Source organism: Rhinoraja longicauda, chromosome 30, assembly GCF_053455715.1.
Source record: "Rhinoraja longicauda isolate Sanriku21f chromosome 30, sRhiLon1.1, whole genome shotgun sequence".
NCBI classification, from domain to species: Eukaryota; Metazoa; Chordata; class Chondrichthyes; order Rajiformes; family Arhynchobatidae; genus Rhinoraja; species Rhinoraja longicauda.
In genome coordinates, this window is record NC_135982.1 from 12,407,602 (window position 1) to 12,425,153 (window position 17,552).

The following is a 17,552-nucleotide window of genomic DNA, read 5'->3' on the forward strand; positions in this document are numbered from 1 at the left end:
CAATCTGATTCAGCAGTGCCACAGATTTAGATTTCAAATCCCTCCATAGTCTTTTCCTTGCCTATCTCTGTAAACTTCCCCAATCCTATAATCCTTCAGAACTGTGCTATTCAGGTTCTGGTGTCTTGAGCATTCCCAAATTTAACCATTCCACCACTAACAGCCATTAGAACCCCATGAGTTTCCTTACTAAACCCGTCCACCTTCACAAAACCTCTACATTGCCTTGATTATGATTACATGCTTTTATATCTCCTTTTAAATATCATATTTTATCATATCATATTTGACGATATCATATTTTATTGGGTAATACGCCTGTAAATTTTTCTGGGGATGTGTTTCAACATGAAAAGCATTTTTTCCAACAACAGCAACATGGTTAACATTGTATAGATGGGTTTTCAGACAGTATTTGATTGCCACATAACAAACTTATCAACCATGTGATGATGGTCAAGGGGCTATCAAGTTGTTCATCTTTGTCAAAGTTTCCCTTGCTTTAGAATAGCACACTTTATATTTGCAAAGAATTTTACATGTAAACCCTTAACCTTTCCGATCTGCTTATAACTGATAGTACTTACCATTTTTTCAATTAACTCATTAGTTATGAATTTAATTAAACCATAATTTTTATTTTTTTTAATGTAATCTAAAAATAGACCACACTCCAACCCATTCCTTGATACAATGTAATGTGAAGGGCACAATTATAAAAGAGGGTCAAGAGCATCCCAAATCTGGTTGTACGTGTATACAAAAGCTTGAAACTGCTAGGATAGGTTGAGAAAGTAATTTAAATAAAACATTTGGGTTTGTTTTTTAACTACAGTCTGAGTACAAAAGCAAGGAGTTCTGTTTCATCTACTCCTGGTGAGTGCACGACAGAAAGAGTGTGAAGCAACTTGCCGCCTTAAAAGATTTAACATGCTCTGGCTGATAAGAAACCCATCAGACACTGCACGTGTGCAGGGAAGCCATCATGAGAGTTCAGCTCTAATGAAATAGGATAATTATCAGGCCATGCCATTATTGGAAAATTCCTAAGTTAGGAGTTTTGTTTAATTGTAGGGGTACAGTGATGATGCAGTAGTTAAGTTACTGGACCAGACAAGGAACAGTGTAGGAAAATAACTGCAGATGCTGGGGCAAATTGAAGGTGGGTCTCGAAGTCTGAAGAAGGGTCTCGACCCGAAACGTCATCCATTCCTTCTCTCCTGAGATGCTGCCTGACCCGTTGAGTTACTCCAGCATTTTGTGGGACCAGACAAAGAAATCAGAGACCAGAGTTCAAATCTCACCATTGCCGAGTGGAATTGCAATTCAATAGTCTGGACCTCTCTTTAAAAAAAAGAAAATAAAACTGTCAGAATCTATCTGGTTCAGTGACGCCGTTCAGAGAAGGAAACCTACTAGCCTTACTGGGTTGCTTTCAAGAGATAGATTCAAGATAGCTTTATTTGTCATCCAAAAAAATGATTTTTTGGGACGAAATTCAGTCACCCACAGTCCAACAATAAAACATTAAATTAGGCAGATTACACTATAAAGCATTAAAATAGGCAAGTTACACAACCCCAAAAACACACAAAAAAAAGAAACATCCATCACAGTGAGTCTCCTCCAGTCCTCTCCTCACTGTGATGGAAGGCCACAATGTCTTTTCCCTTCCCCTGCCGTCTTCTCCCGCGGTCAGGTTGTTGTGGCTGCAGGCCGCACCGAACGGTGAAAGGTCTGCAGCGGGCCGACCCAAGCCCCGCGATCCGGGGCGGGCGAACACGCTGTCGCTGCCGCTGCTGCTGCACGTCGGGGCGGTCGTGGCTCCCGACATTGAAGCCCCCGCCCAGCAGAGAGAAATCCCGCGGCCTATTTTAGGCCGCGCCGGACGGTGAAATGTCCGCGACCCAAGCCCCGCGATCCGGGGCGGGCGAACACGCTGCCGCTGCCGGAGCTCCCGATGTCGGCATCCACGCGGCCCGAGCCTAAGGCGAGTCGCAGCCGCTCCCGCAGCCTCCGAAGACGTCCGATCCGCGGGCTCTGCGAACCAGAGCCCTGGAGGCCGACAGCTCCAGGAGTTGGGCCGATGGTAGGCCGCAGCAGGAACGGAGACACGGCCCAGAAAACAAAGGTCGGGTCTCCGTTCGGAAGGGACACATATTTACAATTTTACAGTTCCCCCCCTCCCTCCCACACCCACACATAGTACACAAACACAAAAACACCACATCACATCGACAATTAAGACACAAAAAAACAACAAAACACAAAGACAAATGGACCGCAGGTAAGCCGGCGCTGGATGCCACAACAGGATGGACTAGTGAGACAAAGTGACATGTTTTGATGCTGTTGTTTTGGTTGTACTGGAGATCTGACATATCCTTATGATGTTTGGACAGGGAATTTGCAGAGCAGCAGAAAATTTCAAAGGCAGAAATTATGGCTAAGATCCTTAGAGAGGAAAGCAACATGGAAAGGAAGAAACAAGTCAGTTCAATATTCCCAGAAAAATCAAAGATGCAAGGTGATGCTTCAGGGACAAGGAAACCAAGAAAGAAACTGCAGGGATTCCTGGAGCAAGCCTATGATAACAAGAGCTATCTTACTATCAATGAAGTAAGTAAAATAGTTCAGTTGGTAGACAATGAAGTTAATCACACTGTGTTTATTTGTTTGCAAAGTTACATTTGCTGTCTGACTGTGCTCTATTATAGAATTGAGTTGAATATAAAAAGTTTATCTTAATATTATGATTTGGATATCACCATCTGTGAAGAAAACTGCCCGCTGAATGTAAGGTTTGAATGATAACTGGGATGTAATGAGAATATGTATTCTTACTCCTGACTTCCGAATTAAATGCACATTTAACTGAATGCCATTACCTCATGTCATGATTATCAGCCTTTCTAATTACAAGATGGAGCATAAAATCCTTCATAGCCAACAAATGATTTTTTTGCTGAGTAAATCTAAGTAGGGGGCGGCACAGTGGCACAGCGGTAGAGTTGCTGCCTTCCAGCACCAGAATCCAGGGTTCGATCCTGACCACGGGTGCTGTCTGTACGGACTTTGTACGTTCTCCCCGTGACGTGCGCGGGTTTTCTCCAAAGGCATACAGGTTTGTAGGCTAATCGGCTTGGTAAAATTTAAATTGTCCCTAGTGTGTGTAAGATAGTGTTTATTATGCAGGGATCACTGGTTGGTGCGGACTGGTTAGGCCGAATGGGACTGTTTCCGCACTATAAACAAAACTATACATAGCAGGCTGGATTGAAGCAAGGAGTGAGTGCTCAGATGGAGTGAGTGGAAAAAGGTACCAAACAAAAGTAGCAGAAATTCAACTTTAAAAGTTAGGACAGATTTTCTCCCAGGTACTTTCCCCTGTAAAGACAGGAGATATATTACCTGTCCCAACATTCCTCCCTCACCTGCATCAAGGGACCCCAGAAGCCCTTCCAGGCAAGACATAGTTATATGTGCACCTCTTTTAATCTTTTCTATTGCATTTGGTGCTCCCGATTTGGCCTTCTGTACATCAGCAAGACCCAACATAGACCAGGCGACTGTTTCGCAGAACACTTGCACTTAGTCTGCCAAGACCTGCTGATCTCCTTGTTGCTGACCATTTTAATTCCCCTTCTCATTTCCTTACCGAACTTTCTGCCCTGGGCCCCCTCGGTTGCCAAAGTAAGGCCACATGCAAACTGGAGGAATAGCACCCCATATTTGAATTGGGCACCTTACAACCCATGAGTCTGAATATTGAATTCTCTAATTTTAGGTCCCCCCCCCCCCTTCAGTCCACACCCACCTCCAACCATTCATCTTCCCTTTATCCTTCCCCTCAAGTCCCCCTCCACCTTCTCATACTCCCTTTGACTCATAAGTCATTCATCTTCACTCCTTACCTGACATTCTTTGGTCTCCTTTTCATCTCTAGCCTTTGTCCACCCATCTGCAATCTATACCCCCTTCACCCGTATCCACCTGTCACTTGCCAGACTTTCTCATGTCCCAGCCTTTTATCCAGCTTTCTTCATCCCACTACTACAACCAATCTGATGAGGAGTCCTGACCTGAAACATTGCCTATCCATATTCTCCAGAGATGCTGCCTGATGCGCTGAGTTACTCTAGCACTTTATGTTTTATTTAGGATTCCAGCATCTGCAGTTCCTCATATCTCTCTCTGCCTTGTTTCTGTTGGTTGGGTCACTGTAGTTGTTATGGAACCTCAAGGACTGTTGGTATCTTCCACCTTACTATTTTCTAGTTGTTACCCAGTACATGATTGGTATTTTCTTTTGCATGTAGATTCATAGAAATATATTTTCAAGTAGCTGCCAGTTGTGGAACCATCCCACAGACTCAATCATGAACAATTAGTGTAGAATAGTGTAGTTAGCTATGGACATCTATACTGCTTTAGCTGCTTTCTTACATGACAGTCTTGTAGATGTAGGAGCATAATTATCAAAGTCTACTGCGATCAATGACACAGAATAAGTTTTAATCAATGTGTTTCTATTGTAAGCCAAAAGGATACCACGCTGCATCGCCGGAATCAGAGGAAGAAACTGCCACAGAACAAAGCCTAGAGCATCACATACCAGACAAGTACGAGGAAGATGAAAATCTTAATCAGCCTGAATTTTCTGGACTTTGGGATTATGATCAGAAACAATGCAAGGTAAAAAAGGAAAATCCTTGTTCAGACAGAAAATTTTCACTTAAATTGTACCTCATAAAAGACAGCCTTTAGCATCTACGCATAGTCTAAATTATCTGTGATTGTGATGCACAGAACTGCCACATGAATGACCATTCTATCAGGCAACATGTCCTAATATACTGATACTACTTGATAGGATAGATGGGAAACACTTGAATTCTACTGCTTATTTTTCCGGTTGACTAATAATCTACAATTATGACTTGTGAAAGGACATTCTGCGTATTAAATGTTCTGATCAATCATTTCCTCTCTTGTTCTTGGATTTCTTCATTTGTTTTAAACGAGATATTAGCTTAAAAACACAGATTCAGAAATCATTTTGAGATGTTAATGAAAAGGACTTTGATTACAATTCATTGTTATTTATTAAACTATACCAAATGTCAATGAAATATATAAATCAAGAAAAACCTACAAAAAATCAAGAAAAGTTGAAATTGATATAACCCAATTAAATGGTGTCCTGGAATTCATGGATTGTGAATTTAATTGAATGAAAAGATACAACATGGAAACAGGCCCTTCAGCCCACGAATCCGTTCACACTAATTCCATGTTATCCCACTTTCACATCCACTCCCTACACACAAGGGGCAAATTACAGAGACCAATTAACCTACATACCCGCACGTCTTTGGGTCTTCTTGAAATTCCTAATAAGATTAGCTTTGGTGTGAAATCATTGGCATTTTAAACAGACATGCCTGTGAACGAAATGGTAATGTTTAGATATACTGTATAGTCTGCTGTACTTGATCAATTTATTAAATATCTTCAAATCACTGTGCTGATTTAATGCATCATATCTGACTCAGATGTCTGTATTTTCAACGTAACTGTCAAAGTGCCATCCCAATCAACCCGAAATGAGATTATTTTTACTTGAGAGTCTAGCGTGTTCAATTGTCATATGTTCTCTCTGGTTCTCCTGTTTTTTTTGGTTAGTTTAGTTTATTATTGTCATGTGTACCGAAGTGCAGTGAAGAGCTTTTGTTTGCATGCTATCCAATCAAAGAAAAGACTCTACATGAATACAATCAAACTCTCCAGGGTACAACATTTAGGATTAACATTATGGAAATATATTAGCATCAACTGAATCTTGTTTTAAAGGTTTAAAAACAGAAACCATGAGTGGTCTGAGGTGTTGCTGCCTTACAGAGCTAGACAGCCGGGTTCAATCCTGACTACAGGTACTGTCTGTATGGACTTTGTAATTCTCCCCATGACCGCATGAGTTTTCTCTGGGTGCTCCAGTTACCTCCCACACTCCAAAGACGTACAGGTTTGAGGCTTAATTGGTTTCAGTAAAATTGTAAATTGTCCTTAGCGCATAGGATTGTGTTAGAGTACAGGGTGATTGCAGGTTGGCGCGGACTCAGTGAGCCGAAGAGCATGTTTCCACGTTGTATCTCTAAAGTCTAAAGTAAAGTCTAAATTATGATAATAGACAACAGACAATAGGTGCAGGAGTAGGCCGTTTGGCCCTTCGAGCCAGCACCGCCATTCAATGTGATCATGGCTGATCATTCACAGTCAGTACCCAGTTCCTGCCCTCTCCCCATACCCCCTGACTCCGCTATCATTAAGAGCTCTATCTAACTCTCTCTTGAAAGCATCCAGAGAATTGGCCTTCACTGCCTTCTGAGGCAGAGAATTCCACAGATTTACAACTCTGTGAGTGAAAAAGATTTTCCTCATCTCCGTTCTAAATGGCCTACCCCTATTCTTAAACTGTGGTCCCTAGTTCTGGACTCCCCCAACATTGGGAACATGTTTCCTGCCTCTAACGTGTCCAATCCCTTAATAATCTTATATGTTTCAATAAGATCCCCTCTCATCCTTCTAAATTCCCGCCATTCCGGGAATTAACCTAGTGAACCTACGCTGCACTCCCTCAATAGCAAGAATGTGCTTCCTCAAATTTGGAGACCAAAACTGTACTCCAGGTGCGGTCTCACTAGGGCCCTGTACAATGATGAATATACAAGCTTAAAATTTTCAGATATTGTTGCCACCTGTTGATTTCCTTCCTATGTCATGTTAAGGATGAACCCATCAAAAAACATCTCGTCACAGGGGCCACTAAAATGGAGCAAGCAATCTTTGAACGACAATTGGAGAGACAGAGAAATGGGATCATCAAGAAACAAGTGGCTGCTGACCGCGAATTCAAAGGTTGTCCTTTCTATAGCAAGCCAGGTGTCGTTCACTTTGAGGTGGGTGTTACAGAGCCTTTCAAATAAAATAAAATAAAATGCAAATGCTGGGAATCTAAAATAAAAACAGATTGCTGAAAATACTTAGCAGAATAAGTTCTATTGAATTGTCTTTGACCTGAAATGCTGTTTGTCTTCCTACAATGCGGGCTGAACTGTCGTATATTTCCAGCATTTTCTGTTTTATCATGTTGTATAAATTAGTTTACACAAATAAATAATATTTAATTACCATTTAATAAAATTAAATAATTATTTTATTATTTAAATTAAAGGATTGATTTAAATGAATGTAATTATTTATTTAAATTAAACGACTTCTACAAATAATTATTTAATTATATTGACAACAAAATAATTATTTCATTACTAATTAAATGATTGATGCTTATTTAATTATTAAATAACTAATAATTTTAGGTTCATAGACATAGTTGTATGTTTTACAACTAAAAATATATTTGTAAGTTCAGCTACAAGGTGTAGGCTGATAGTTGTGGGTACAGAAAAAATATATATATTTACTTCATTTATATGGAAGAGCAAAAATGTAAAGAAATAGGACTTCTTTGTTCAAAGACTAAGTGTATTTTATAATGGGAAGGAGAATGTTATCCAAAGCTATTCTAAGAATGACAAAGTTTCTGTTATGCATCGTTGAGATTCGTAAACCTGAACCTCTATCCTTTCCAGCTGCCCTAAAATACCAATTGATTTAAATCTGAGTTCTTATCCCAGACCTCTTGTGCATTCATGCCCTGCACACTCAATATCGCACTATACAGTGTCCCTCCCCCAAGCAGGCCATTCTTAACTGCTTGAATTAGGCGGAAAAAACATATCGACTGGAAATGTTGCCTATCCATTCCCTCCACAGATGCTGCTGACCTGCTGTGATCCTCCAGCACTTTATGTTCTGCTTAAGATTCCATCATCTGCAGTTCCTTGTGTCTCCTACATTGGCTGCAGCTGTCCGACAATGGTGCATAGTTTACTTGCTGAATAAAATGTGTATATCCAAAAATGTTGTAAATAAACTGACTTTGTGTCACACCTACAATCACCTTAGCTGTGTACTGCCCTGCATGATAAAAAATGTGTTTAATGTTCATAATGTTGCATCTAAAAAATAATAGCAATTTAGTGGATTTTGCTCCTTTGCAACATGGTGATAATTAAAACAATATCAGCAATAACAAGTATTGAGCACGGCTCAGCATTCACTCAGGGAACGTGGCTGCTATCCCAGTTTCTTTTTTTGGTTGAGTTGGCTGCCTTCTATTGACTCCTGCTAATTTTGTTTGTGTGGCTGCACTGCTGGTGATTTTCTGCCAGTCTGCGACTTCATGCTGATGTACCCTCTTCCAATTATCACTTCTCTGGCAAACTCGTTTCTCTCTGTTCATTTGATCAGTTCAGTAAATTTCACAACATTTTTCTTTGCATCACGTCTTTGTGGATAATGTAGATTGGGGGCACTTTACTTATTTTAGAGTCTGAATATAGAAAGCTAGAGAACATCAGTATAACATTTCCTCGGGCTCATTAATGCTTTAGATTGGAAGAATCTTCTCTTCTGTGGACTGGTGAATGACCTTCCAATTAAAATATTTTAATGGTATGTCAGTAAGTGCTGAATAAACCTTGTGCATCCTGAGCTGTTTTATCTGCGCAAACATTACACCGAGAACAATAATTAGCAATGTACAAAGATATTACACAAGTTATGGATCCAAAAAATACACTCTCCCTTGAAGGTTTATCCCTGCAGTGTAATTGCCCCAACATCGGGAACATTTTTCCTGCAGCTAACCTGTCCAATCCTTTAAGAATTTTACATGTTTTTATAAGAAACCGACACGGTGGCGCAGCGGTAGAGTTGCTGCCTTACAGCGAATGCAGCGCCGTAGACTCAGGTTCGATCCTGACTACGGGCGCCGTCTGTACGGAGTTTGTACGTTCTCCCCGTGACCTGCGTGGGTTTTCTCCGAGATCTTCGGTTTCCTCCCACACTCCAAAGACGTACAGGTATGTAGGTTAATTGACTGGGTAAATGTAAAAAAATTGTCCCTAGTGTTAATGTGCGGGGATTGCTGGGCGGCGCGGACTTGGTGGGCCGAAGGGCCTGTTTCCGCGCTGTATCTCTAAATCTAAATCTAAAAATCTAAAAAAGATCCCCTCTTATCCTTCTAAATTTCAGTGCATACAAGCCCAGTCGACCCATTCTTTCATCATATGTCAGTCCTGCCATCCCGGGAATTAACCTGGTGAACCTATGCTGCACTCCCTCATAGCAAGAATGTCCTTCCTCAAATTAGGAGACCAAAATTGCACACATTACTCCAGGTGCGGTCTCACCAGGACCCTGTACAACTGCAGTAGGACCTCCTTGCTCCTAAACTCAAATCCTCTCGCAATGAAGGCCAACATGCCATTAGCTTTCTTCACTGCCTGCTGTACCTGCATGCTTACTTTCAGTGACTGATGTACAAGTGCACCCAGGTCTCATTGCACCTCTCCTTTTCCTAATCTGACACCATTCAGATAATAATCTGCTGTCCTCTTCTTGCCACCAAAGTGGATAACCTCATAACCTCAGTTCAGATCTTACATATGTCTGTTCTATTTTTCCCATTTTAATTTGTATCCTGAGCTCCTACTAAGGTGTAATATCCTCGATTCAAGCAGGTAAGCACATAAACATACAAAAGTTTTTTAAAAGTAAAAGGAAAATTATGTTCATGTTCATGTTCACGTAAAGTTAGAAATTTACCAACATCTGTTTACTTTCAAATTTCACGCCTAACATTACTCTCTTTTCTCTACAAAAGTATCAGTATGACACCTAAAGCACAAAGAGTTGATTGGTAAGGATATCAGGGGTTATGGGGAGAAGGTTGAAAAATGGGGTTGAGAGGGAAAGATAGATCAGCCATGATTGAATGGTGGAGTCGACTTGATGGCCCGAATAACCTAATTCTGCTCCTAGAACTTATGAACTGAGAGCTGGAGTAACTCAGTGGGTCAGGCAGCATCTCTGAAGGACATGGATATGCGACATTTCGGGGTGGGACCCTTCTTCAGGCTGTTTATAAACGAATTGGACTTTGAAGATTTTATTGTATAGATTAGAGTCAGTACAATTTAATTTGAACTGCAGAATAATATGACAAGTTTCATAAGCAATTTCAATCCAACTTGTGTCCAAAATTATCTATCCAAAAATTGATATGAACGAAGTAACTCTGGTCCCAACACAGATCAGATGAGATGTCCTTGTACCTTACAAGATGCTGACAGATATTCAGGCTTACGTTTTCCTACATCGTGTACTGTAAATTCAGATGTCTTTTGATTTTCTTATTGATGTCTGGCAGCAGCCCAGCCTGTTGAAAATCACGGCTGTTTGGTTACAGCTTAGTGTACAAAATTAACGGATACAAAATGGTAACAATCATATTATTGTTGTAAATTTTAGAACTTTGATGTTGGAAAAACATACAAGAAAAAAGTGATGCTAATAAATGCTTCATATGGCATCACCTACTGTAAACTGATTGACATCAGTGATCACGTGAAAGACTTCATTGAAATAGAGTGAGTATTATATAAAACCAAGAGAATGTTTCATCACTTTTAAGCAGAGATATGAAATTAAGACTATTTTTGAGACAAAATTGTAATAGATCTGCCAAAGGAAGTAATTGAGGCAGGTACAATAACAACATTTAAAAGCCATTTGGACAGGTAATTCATAGGAAAGGTTGAGATGGATATCGGCCAAATGTGAGCAAATGGGACCAGCATGGGGCATCTTAGTCAGTATGAACAAGTTGGGCCGAAGGACTGTATGACTCTATGACTCTATAACTCTATAAAGACGACAAGGTTTGTAGGTTAATTTGCTTCGTATAAATGTAAATTGTCCCTACTGTGTGTAGGATAGTGTTAATGTGCGGGAATCTCTGGTCGGTGCGGACTCAGTGGGCCGAAGAGCCTGTTTCCGCACTGTATCTAAACTAAACTAAACTAAACTGCCTTATTCTACAGGATGAGACTGGGTATCTTTAACACATTTTCAAGAATCTACAGCTGACCAGGGATAACTAAAAAAAAAAGTATCTACAGATGCTGGTTTGTACCACAGAGGAATAACTCAGCAGGTCAACATCACTGGAGAAAAGGGATGGTTGACATTTCGGGTCAGGACCCTTCTGCAGACTGAAAGTAAGGGGTGATGGGGGCATCCAGGTCTTCAACCCCCCCCACCCTCTACTTTCAGACTGAGAAAAGGTCCTGTCCCGAAACGTCACCCATCCTTTCTCTTCAGAGATGCTGCCTGACCCGCTGAGTAATTTGTGCCTATCTATGGTATAGACCAGCATCTACAGTTCCTGGTTTCTGCTCAATGTTCATACTATTGGGTTGTAAGGTACCCAAGCGGAATATGAGCTGCTGTTCCTCCAGTTTGCATATGGCCTCACTCAGGCTAATAATTCAGTGATAACTGAAGCCTGATCTGCAAGAGAATAATCCTGATGACTTATGCCAGGTATTCCGTACCCTGCATTGCTCTGTGTTGGAAATCGGGGGGAAAAGCACAGTAAACATCGGGAACATTCAATAAGTCAGGCAGCATCTATGGAAAAATGAATAGATTTAACATTTCAGGTCAAAAATCATTCATCAGAACTGGAGAAGAGAGAGGGATGAAGGGTCCCAGTACTAACTTCCCATTTCCATAGATGCTGCCTGACCATCTGGGTGTTCCCAGCACTGTGTGTCACCATCAGATCAAGTGAGCCTCATGTGCCATTGTGATTACGTTCCTACACATTAAGGTTAAAATCATCCCCTTTATCCCAGCATGGAAATGTATTATTGGTTTAAGTCTAGATGGTTATAGTGTGACGCCATAAAGGGTCAATAGAACTCTTAAAGGTGAGTGTAGGGCCAAGGAGATAATGTCTTCCATGGACCTATTGTGACCCTTCACTCATCCCTGGGGGTTCAGTGTTGAGGTGGATAGAGAATTGGTTGGCGGACAGGAAGCAGAGAGTAGGAATAAATGGGTCCTTTTCGGAATGGCAGGCAGTGACTAGTGGGGTACCGCAAGGCTCAGTGCTGGGACCCCATTTATTTACAATATATATTAATGATTTGGACGAGGGAATTGAATGCAACATCTCTAAGTTTGCGGATGACATGAAGCTGGGTGGCAGTGTTAGCTGCGAGGACGATGCTAGGAGGCTGCAGAGTGACTTGGATAGATTAGGAGAGTGGGCAAATGCATGGCAGATGCAATATAATGTGGATAAATGTGAGGTTATCCACTTTGGCGGCAAGAACAGGAAAGCAGAGTATTACCTGAATGGTGGCCAATTAGGAAAAGGGGAGATGCAACGTGACCTGGGTGTCATGGTGCACCAGTCATTGAAAGCAAGCGTGCAGGTGCAGCAGGCAGTGAAGAAAGCAAATGGTATGTTAGCATTCATAGCAAGAGGATTTGAGTATAGGAGCAGGGAGGTTCTGCTGCAGTTGTACAGGGCCTTGGTGAGACCGCACCTGGAGTATTGTGTACAGTTTTGGTCTCCTAATCTGAGGAAAGACATTCTAGCCTTAGAGGGAGTACAGAGAAGGTTCACCAGATTGATCCCTGGGATGGCAGGACTTTCATATGAAGAAAGACTGGATAGGCTAGGCTTATACTCGCTGGAATTTAGAAGACTGAGGGGGGATCTTATTGAAGCATTTAAAATTCTTAAGGGGTTGGAGAGGCTAGATGCGGGAAGATTGTTCCCGATGTTGGGGAAGTCCAGAACCGGGGGTCACAGCTTAAGGATAAGGGGGAAGTCTTTTAGGACCAAGATGAGAAAACATTTCTTCACACAGAGAGTGGTGAGTCTGTGGAATTCTCTGCCACAGAAGGTAGTTAGGCCAGTTCATTGGCTATATTTAAGAGGGAGTTAGATGTGGCCCTTGTGGCTAAAGGGATCAGGGGGTATGGAGAGAAGGCAGGTACAGGTTACTGAGCTGGATGATCAGCCATGATCATATTGAAGGGCCGAATGGCCTACTCCTGCACCTATTTTCTATGTTTCTATGTTTCTATAAAATGCTGGAGTATCTCGGTGAGTCAGGCAGTATCTCTGGAGAACATGGATAAGTGACATTTCAGGTCTCCTTCAGTATGAAGAAGAGTCCCGACACGAAACATCACCTATCCATATTCTCTAAGGATGCTGCTTGCTAAACCACCATGTGAAGGAAGGGATAAGAGCAGGGTGACTTGGGTGGTGGGGGGAAATGTGCGCACACTGGGGTAGAAGTGCACAGAGGAAAGAGAGGGAGGGTAGGGGACGTATCACTTGAAATTGGAGGAGAAGTTCAAGCTAGTTGTCCAACCCATCCAGCATCCTGATTATTTGTTTCAGCAGTTGTCGATCATTTCAAATCTTGCTGCTCCTTCCTTGTGGCAGTGTGACAGACCTTATAACTAACTCAAACACACACCAAAATAAATCAACAAATAAATTAACACTGACAACCATTTCTAAATTGTTTTCAGATACTGTGTGACAACTAGCGAATGTTTACTGGTGATTTGTGTGGATGGAATGGGTAGAGAATGTACAACATCATAGGTGTGGGAAATGTATGGAGTGGTTTGGTCAGGGGTTGCAGCACACAATGAATGCTTGTAGTTGGGTCACAAGAAACTACAGATGCTGGAATTGTGAGCAAGACACGGTGTTAGAGGAACTCAGCAGGGCAGGCAGCATCTGAGGAGAGAATCGACAGATGACGTTTCAGTTGGGACTCTTCTTCAGATTTCAGTCTGATCCCTCCACAGATGCTGCCTGACCTGGTGAGTTCCTCCAGCACTTTGTTTTTTGCTCCAGATTGTAATTAAGAGTAGATTTACAATTATGTCTACAGACATGGAAGTTAAGTGCGTGTAAGCTGGGGGGAACAATATTTGTAGCACTGCCCAATGTCATTCACACTCCCATTATTTTTGTAATAATCCATATGCACCTCTGTGCCTCATTACATCAGGAACAACCTGCTGGCATTCTTCTTAGCCATGATCACAGTGGAAAGAGTTTGAAAGCTGAGAAAAAGTTAACAAGAGTGTTCACCTTTGTTCTCAAAGCCAATTATTTAGTATTGGTTTTAAACAAACCTGTTTTTCATTGTGATGAAACACATCAAATAAAGCTTCCCAATGCATCACATTTTTACTCCTAGATTCAAGCCTCCTGGCCCAGTTTCGGCTGGTATGTCCTGTGAGATGACAGTAATTTTCCAACCCATGGTAAGAAGTAATGTGCATTTAATATATATATTAAATAAGTTGCATTCACCAGTCATAATAAAATGAATCACTGGAATGTTTTCTCCAGGTAAGTTCATAACTAATTCTATTCTATGACGTTGCTGCAAACATTTCTCCAGAAATGCCCCAACTGAAAGCATTTATCATTGAGCAGGTCACAAACATATTGTTGAATTCGTTACGCTGTGTGATCTGAAGTAAGAGTGAGAGGACAGTGCCAATAATACATGTACTGGGTGTCGATAAGTCTTATGACATTCACAGAGTGCATGTTTACAGGAAAATAATTTCTTGTGGAGATGCTCAATTGTTTTGGTCTGTTTTTTATTGGTTTGACCTTAATGGATTTAGAGACAGATTTATCCACAAACTAATCCAAAATATTCTGTTTACCTTGTGAAATGTTTCCTTTCTGTTCAATTACTAAATGTAGGACTAACTAACTACACATATGTTAAATGATCTTTGAACACATTATATCAAAGAACATTAAAGAAAGAATGAATATTCAAAGACATGGAAATAGCCACATAGATTAAGAACATAATTTGGTACGTTTGTGCAGTGATGAACTGTGACAGCAATTCAAATAATTTCTATAATTGTTTTTAAATAATTTAATATTGTGATGGCAACTGTCCCAATTAGGACTTGCATATAATAAGTTAGTGATTAAATGTACCTTTAAACTAATTTGCATTATCTAATTTATCTCATCCTGTGTTTATATATTGCCAGACACATCTTTGAAATGTTCCAAAGCATTGAATTAAATTGGAAGACTTTTTATGCTTCAGAGAATTTGAGATATCAGGCAAGGTCTTCCATGAAGAACAACACAGTTTATTTGTTTAATTTCCCTGCCATTTCCTTTTCTTCTTGCTTCCAACCACAAAGGTAGCCACATTAACTGTTGCTGATCTTTTTTCCTCTTTCTGCATGTTTCCACACACACACACACACACACACACACACACACACACACACACGCACTAATATGATTTAATAGGCAGCTGAGGTGAGTTTAAGGCAGGTAAACTAATGACAAAAACTGGCAGCAGCAGATTTTAAACGAAACATAAGTGTTTAAAGAGGGGAATGGAAAAATATTTCTAAAGTAGCAGTTGTTGGAGAAAACCGTTAAATAAAAATTGAAATGTTTAAATCTTTGAGGATTTATTTTATGTTTGAACACAGCAAAATGTGGATCTTGAAGGAGAAATAATGTTCCAGGCTCAAATAGGACCCTTTACCGTTCCGCTAAAATGCACAACTAAGAAATGTGACGTAAGTTTTGGCACAAAATATTTGCATTTAAAGAAATACATTTCTATGTACTTTGTAAAGTGATGTTCGAGCATGGATTGAAGAATGACTTTTTATTGGTTCATGCAGCTTTCTGTGGATAGAACACTTGTTGATTTTGGGCCTCACGTTATCGGTGAAATGATTACACAGACCATAACTCTGACCAATCGTGGAGCGCAGGGCAGTCTATTTGAGTTTATACAAATGGATTTCACTTCATCGGCACAGATGGAGGAGGTAAGCATCCTCGGTCTGAAGAAGGGTCTCGACCCGAAACGTCATCCATTCCTTCTCTGCCTGTCCCGCTGAGTTACTCTGGCATTTTGTGTCAATCTCAGGTGATATAAAAGTTCCTTCAATGTCTGGCTGCCATACCAAGTGTCAAAAGAATGATGCTGATCAGTTTGTTAACAGTACAGAACGGGGAACAGGCCCTTCAGCTCACACTGTCAGTGCTCAACATGAGGTCAACCTAAACTAATCTCCTCTGCCTGCACGTGATCAATATTCATCCATTCCCTGAATATTCATTCGTTTGCCTAAAAGCCTCTTTAAACATCAGAGATGCAGCACGAAAACAGGCCCTTCAGCCTACTGAGTCCTCACCCCTTACACTAGCACTACCCTAAACACTGGGGAGAATTTACAATTTTACAGAAACCAATTAACCTACAAACCTGCATGTTTTTGGAGTGTGGGAGGAAACGGGAACACCTGGAGAAAACTCGCACGATCACAGAGGGAACGTACAAACTCCATAGACAACACCCGTAGTTTGGATTGAACCTGGGTCTCTGGCGCTGTAAGGCGGCAACTCTACCGCTGCGCAACTATGCCGCTTAGTTACTATCATCGTACCTACTTCCACCATCACCCTTTGTTCCGTATCCCTCTATTTTCCACCTATTCATGTGCCTGTCTAAATTACTCTTAAACATTGCTATGTGGTGCATTCAAGGCACCCACCACACTGTGTAAAAAAAAAATTGCTACGTTCATCCCCTTTAAACTTTCTGTGTTTGTCCAACTTGCCCTTCACCACTGCTAATCCAGGCAGCATTCTGGTAAACCTCTTCTGCACCCTCTCCAAAGCCTCCACATCTTCCTGTAATGGGGTGACCAGAACTGCACACAATACTCCAGATGCAGTCGAACAAAAATTTTGTAAAGCTGCAACCTGCCTTCCTGACTCTGATGATGGTTTGAATTGCTTTTGAATGTATGCAAAGTGATATTTATTCATTCATATCAGAAGCTTGAATGTAAACCTCATTTGGTGATATTGAATAGTTAGTATGTAACAGATGTAGAAAAACATTCAGCCATGGCTTCACCGTGAATGTAGAACTCGTTCTGGTGTCACTGGACCTGTCCTTAACTGACATTTGAATGCATTTGGTCTAAATATCAGGGGGGAAATATTACTGTGACAACTATTTAGAATGAAGTTGAAGTCAAACTTTATCCTCCATCAAAGTACTTCCGTTGTGCTAATGGGTGAACATCAAACATTCCCATACCAGACAGCTCACGGTCTTGTGACAGGCAAACAAGATGATGATCAAAAGGAAATATTGTCAATTAATTATCACGGCTGTGATCTTTTGGATTACAAAGTAAGGAGTGACGAGAGAAAACTTGAGCAACTGGCTGAGTTATAGATTTGCAGTACATTCTAGGTAATAAATTCTCCGGCCAGATAGAGTGAAAATTTTGAGATATTTGCAAATGAACTACAAGTAGATTGAAGAGAGAGAGAAAGAGAGAAAGAGAAATGAGAGAGAAAGAGAAATGGGTGGTGAACGGGAATTTATATAGCATAGGTTAAGAGTTAAAGCTGTCAAGTTCAGAGATACAGTGCAGAAACAGGCCCTTTGCCCCACCGAGTCCACGCTGACCAGCAATCCCCGTACACTAATACTATCCTAAACACTAACATTGTTGTG

At 40.9% G+C, this 17,552-nt stretch overlaps 1 protein-coding gene across 4 annotated transcripts in view; it reads left to right on the top strand.

The window, feature by feature from the left end:
* The window catches only part of cfap74 (cilia and flagella associated protein 74), a 121,928-nt gene that overhangs the window by 43,904 nt on the left and 60,472 nt on the right, over positions 1–17,552 (top strand). For all 4 annotated transcript variants that reach the window (XM_078425110.1, XM_078425112.1, XM_078425111.1 and 1 more), the window contains 7 exons: positions 2,403–2,619; positions 4,540–4,695; positions 6,789–6,959; positions 10,438–10,556; positions 14,211–14,277; positions 15,496–15,585; positions 15,694–15,843. In XM_078425110.1, coding sequence (XP_078281236.1) covers positions 2,403–2,619; positions 4,540–4,695; positions 6,789–6,959; positions 10,438–10,556; positions 14,211–14,277; positions 15,496–15,585; positions 15,694–15,843 — 970 coding nt within the window. The remainder of the gene's footprint in view (positions 1–2,402; positions 2,620–4,539; positions 4,696–6,788; positions 6,960–10,437; positions 10,557–14,210; positions 14,278–15,495; positions 15,586–15,693; positions 15,844–17,552) is intronic.